We start from the raw sequence: 5,217 nt of genomic DNA on the forward strand, positions 1-5,217 counted from the left end.
AGTAAGAAAACACTAGAGTTATTTATACTGAGACTCAGAGGACTACCAGGAAGTAAGAAAACACTAGAGTTATTTATACTGAGACTCAGAGGACTACCAGGAAGTAAGAAAACACTAGAGTTGTGTAGAGTTAGGTACTGTGATGGGGTTTTCTTTTTCTATTGTTTCCCATGTGAAAGAGGTCTTCTGACCTCAATGAGAGAACCTGGTTCAAAAAGTGATTAAAAAAAAGTTAACATTACAACAAAGTGCAAGATGATATATTTTTCCCTTTGCACAATGCTCTGCACTAGACACGTGTCCATAAGACTGCAGCTGTGCTTGGTTGGGGCATGTTCTCCTCTCTTATTTAACGAGGCAAGTCAGTTAAGAACAAATTCTTATTTTCAATGACGGCCTAGGAACAGTGGGTTAGCTGCCTGTTCAGGGGCAGAACGACAGAGATGTACCTTGTCAGCTCAGGGATTTGAACTTGCAACCTTTCGTTTACTAGTCCAACGCTCTAACCGCTAGGCTACCCTGCCGCCTCAAATAATCAGCATCCAATGTTCTAAAATATAGATATAAGCCTTATGCAAGTTCTCATCTCGTCAACCGGGTACAGTGGGGCAACAAAGTATTTAGTCAGCCACCAATTGTGCAAGTTCTCCCACTTAAAAAAATATTTAATAATTTGCTATATAAATTCATAAATAATCCTACAATTTGATTTTCTGGATTTTTTTTCTCATTTTGTCTGTCATAGTTTAAGTGTATCTATGATGAAAATTACAGGCCTCTCTCATCTTTTTTTAAGTGGGAGAACTTGCACAACTGGTGGCTGACTAAATACTTTTTTGCCCCACTGTATAGGTTATTCCAAACGTCATTTTTGGGACTATAAATTGACTGTCAACATTTATTTCCAATAGTATTGTACTTAATGAGGTAAAAACTGCTGAGATGTATTTATTTAGATTATATACCAGAAATCACCTAAATGGGTTTGCCCTGCCTATCATGAGCCACATCATTTAACATTATTTGAATGAACATTCAACATTGCCAAGGGAATTATTGCATCACAATACCAGGTAGCCATTGCGAGTGTACCAATTAGGTTATCAGTCAAATTGACCCTTTGCTCAGCCCTGCCCCATACTTTTGAGCAACCAATCGCAGCGCTCCAATGGATAGCAACTGTCGTTGAGTCCCGACTCCTCGGACAAGCTCATGTTGAAATCAAATCACATACAAGCCATTGAGGGCTATGACAAAAAACTGAGAGTTTTCTTTAAAAATAAATGGCAAAATAATGTAACAGTTCACCAGGGGCACCTGCTACTGTGATTCCTGAAACACAGAGCCTGTTAATGAAGTATTTTTCACATAAGAAATTATACTTTTGTTACATTGTTTGCTAGCTCAGCTGATTATCTAGCTAGCTCTCAGTCTCATTGACCACAAAACGTTGTGTCAAGCTAAAATAGCTCCTCTACAGGATTAACAACTCAACTCGAACCTGTCTACCTATAGCAATTAGTTATTCCTTGTTATGAATCCTCCAGACCTGATGGATGCTGCTCTGCCTTACAACTGAGCTAGTTTACAGCTAGGAACTGTTCCTCAACCTCAACAGTAAAGCCCTACAGTAAAGTGGGCTATCCTCATAGCCTAGTGTTTATGCTGCCTCACTCCCGTTCCACCTGGGGCCTTCTCAGGATCGTCCAGGCCAGAGCTTCCACCGTAGACCACAATACGATAAGAGGCCCCTATTTCCTGTGTTGACTCCGCCCAGAATCACCCCTCCTATGACTCCTTACCAATGCACTCAGTGCTACTAGTCTAGCCTCAAAGGCCCTTTACTCTAGTATCTCAGATTCCCAATTGACTAATAAACCAGATGCTTCGATTTAAAACCTAGAGAAAAACAGTATGCTCTTGATGACACAGGTTTCAGAACAATAAAGCAAGTTTATTCAAAATTCCCAAAAAGACAAAGTCCCAGCTCAATTATGATAAGCTAAAATGGACCATGGATTAGATACCCCCACCGTCCTTATCTGAATCCCTATGAGGAGCACAGCATTTAATAACAAGAAGCATGGTCTCTGTCCTTCTACAACTACTGTATAAACAGAATTTGATAACCTTTATTTAACTAGGCAAGTCATTTAGTGATTCAAAACTCTAACAGCTACTTAAAAATTGTATCAATAAGGTAACCTTAATGATTCCTTCTGTGGAAAGGGTTCTTCATGGAACCCAAAAGAGTTATACCTGGAACAAAACTTTTTTTTTAAAGGGTTATCCGATGGGGACAGCCGAAGAAACATTTTAGGTTCCAGAGAGCCTCTGCAAAATATATATTGTACCAGTCAAAAGTTTGGACACACCTACTCATTCAAGAGTGGCTAGTTTGAAGAATCTGAAATATAAAATATATTTTGGTTTGTTTAACATTATTTTGGTTACTACATGATTCCATATGTGATATTTCGTAGTTGTAATGTCTTCAATATTATTCTACAATGTGGAAAATAGTACAAATAAAGAACAATCCTGGAATGGGTGTCCAAACTTTAGACTGGTACTGTATGTTTTTAAATAAATACATACAGTACCAGTCCCTTAACCCTACCATCCCTCCCCTATTTGGAGTAAATTAATGTACAATAACATTTAGGCTTCTACTTCCAGCTTATACATACTATATACATTTTACTGACACAGTATATTTTACATTAGTGTTGTTGTTTTTTGTCCCTCTACAAGATCTTGCATCTGTAATCCCGCTCTTAACCCTTAAAGGGGATTTTTCAGTCTTAAAGGGGCCTTTTTCAGTCAACCACTTACCACACATTTTTCCTTACCCTTTCTTAAAGCACAGGCTCCTGCGAGCCGTGACGCAAGTTGCCCCTAACCCCTGAAGAGGGTGTGGGTTCCAATACCAAATGATATGAGCATTATCTCATAATGATCCGAGCCCCCTATCACTGTGGTTACCTCTCCTCCTTTTAGAAGGAGTCTGACCTGGGGATATTCAATGTCCATTATTTCTCTCAATGTTCATACTCCTCTGTGCTCCGTTTGAGAGTTTAAGTGAAACTTCTTCATGGGTGTGTGTGAGATTAGGGCCTTCCTGTCAGCACTTCCTGCCCACGCTCTCTGCTTACTAAAAATGACTCTGAAAACTAGGCCTAAACAAACTTACTCTGACGCTAGCTAGCTAGCCACTTAATACAACTTGTTTTCTCTAGATGTATACTAACATTCAGAAGTTTGGGGCCACTGAGAAATGTCATTATTTTTTAAAGAAAAGCTATTTTGTTGTCCATTAAAATAAAATAAAATTGATCAGAAATACAGTGTAGACATTGTTAATATTGTAAATGACTATTGTAGCTGGAAACGGCAGATTTTTCTGCTGTTTCCAGCTGGATGAAGGCATTTGTGGGTGAAGGCTTTTCCATGTGAGAAATTGCCAAGAAACTGAAGATCTCGTACAACGCTGTGTACCACTTCCTTCACAGAACAGCGCAAACTGGCTCTAACCAGAATAGAAAGAGAGTGGTAGGCCCTGGTGCACAACAGAGCAAGAGGACAAGTACATTAGAGTGTCTAGTTTGAGAAACAGATGCCTCACAAGTCCTCAACTGGCAGCTTCATTTAAATAGTACCCCCAAAACACCAGTCTCAACGTCAACAGTGAAGAGGCGACTCCGGGATGCTCATCACATCTCCCCACAGCTCTGTGTTCATACAGCACCTGTTTTCAGTACATGATGAATCCATTGACATAATCTATAAGTGGTTGGCTGTATTTGTGCAGAATCAAAAATATTTATATTTTTGAATTGGTAGAAACAGTATTGCGGAAAATGTTTGATAGAAAATGTTTGATTAGGAAAATAAAAAAGTATGAATCATACCAATCAGTAGAGATAAGTGGTGTTTTGGTGTCCCAGGGTCATATTCACTATGCACCAAACAGAAGATAACAGACTGCAACACGGAGGATATGTCCAATAAGAAACACTCATTTTTCATTTTTCTGCTGCAAAAGGTTTTGCTACGATGTGCACTAATGAATACGTCCCAGCATTCTGTGTGTGTGTGGCTGTGTGCTGAAACAGAACACTGGTTGTTTGTTGTTCCATCCAGGCTATAGCCCAGAACTCTGAACTGAGAGAGCGGCTGAGCAACATTCACGCTGAGTCCAGCTGCGTCCCAGAACCCTCCACTGGGCTCATAAACCTCTCTGGTCCCCTACAGGTGGGTGTGGGACGTGCATGATGACGTGCATGATGACACACCCTCCCTCCCACATCAGCATCATCAGGTTTACAAAATTCCGCTAACGTGTCAGAGGATTCTGGGTGTCAGAGGATTCTGGATTCCAGAGGATTCTGGATTTTATGAATATTCCTCCCAATTCTAGGAATCTAAACTGTGATTTCTGGAAAAACCTGGAAACTTAACAGACTTTTACAACCGTGATCATCATCATTGGCATTATTATCCACTGAGAACAGGCTATATGATTATAATAGCATCTGACACATTTTATAATCTGCTGGCCTTAGTCCCAATACAACAGGTGTTGTCCCACTCACTGCTTGTTCAGCCCCTCTGTAATGATGAGTGGTTATCATCACAACATCTCCTTAGTTGTTACAGAGTAACAGGTTCAGCAGTGTTTTCTACTCCTAACTGTTACAATATGGATGCTTAGTGTTGACAGCTCCAACTCCTACTTATCAAGCTGAGTGTTGAGACAACAACTGATTAGACTGAGGGGATTGTTAGTTGTAAACACCTCTCCTTCTGTTCAGAGTCATTTGTTATCCTTAAGAGCTCTCTCTCACACACACACACACACACACACACACACACACACAAACAAACAGGGAGTCCATTGGTACCCTCCGGAGCTCCCAGTACTGTCTGGGTCCCCCTCTGGGCCCTCTGTCAACAGTACTGTCTGGGTCGCCCTCTGGGCCCTGGTCAACAGTACTGTCTGGGTCCCCCTCTGGGCCCTGGTCAACAGTACTGTCTGGGTCTGGGCCCTGGTCAACAGTACTGTCTGGGTCCCCCTCTGGGCCCTGGTCAACAGTACTGTCTGGGTCCCCCTCTGGGCCCTGGTCAACAGTACTGTCTGGGTCCCCCTCTGGGCCCTGGTCAACAGTACTGTCTGGGTCCCCCTCTGGGCCCTGGTCAACAGTACTGTCTGGGTCC

General features: G+C 41.5%; 1 protein-coding gene across 1 annotated transcript in view; it reads left to right on the forward strand.

Annotated features, from left to right (window-relative positions):
* The window catches only part of LOC135533572 (oxysterol-binding protein-related protein 3-like), a gene marked incomplete at its 3' end in the record, with an annotated part of 32,644 nt that extends 28,390 nt beyond the window's left edge, over window positions 1-4,254 (forward strand). Inside the window, exon 11 of the mRNA XM_064960858.1 lies at window positions 4,144-4,254. Coding sequence (XP_064816930.1) covers window positions 4,144-4,254 — 111 coding nt within the window. The remainder of the gene's footprint in view (window positions 1-4,143) is intronic.
* Between the last annotated feature and the right edge of the window lie 963 nt (window positions 4,255-5,217).

Source organism: Oncorhynchus masou, unplaced genomic scaffold (assembly GCF_036934945.1).
Source record: "Oncorhynchus masou masou isolate Uvic2021 unplaced genomic scaffold, UVic_Omas_1.1 unplaced_scaffold_2460, whole genome shotgun sequence".
NCBI classification, from domain to species: Eukaryota; Metazoa; Chordata; class Actinopteri; order Salmoniformes; family Salmonidae; genus Oncorhynchus; species Oncorhynchus masou.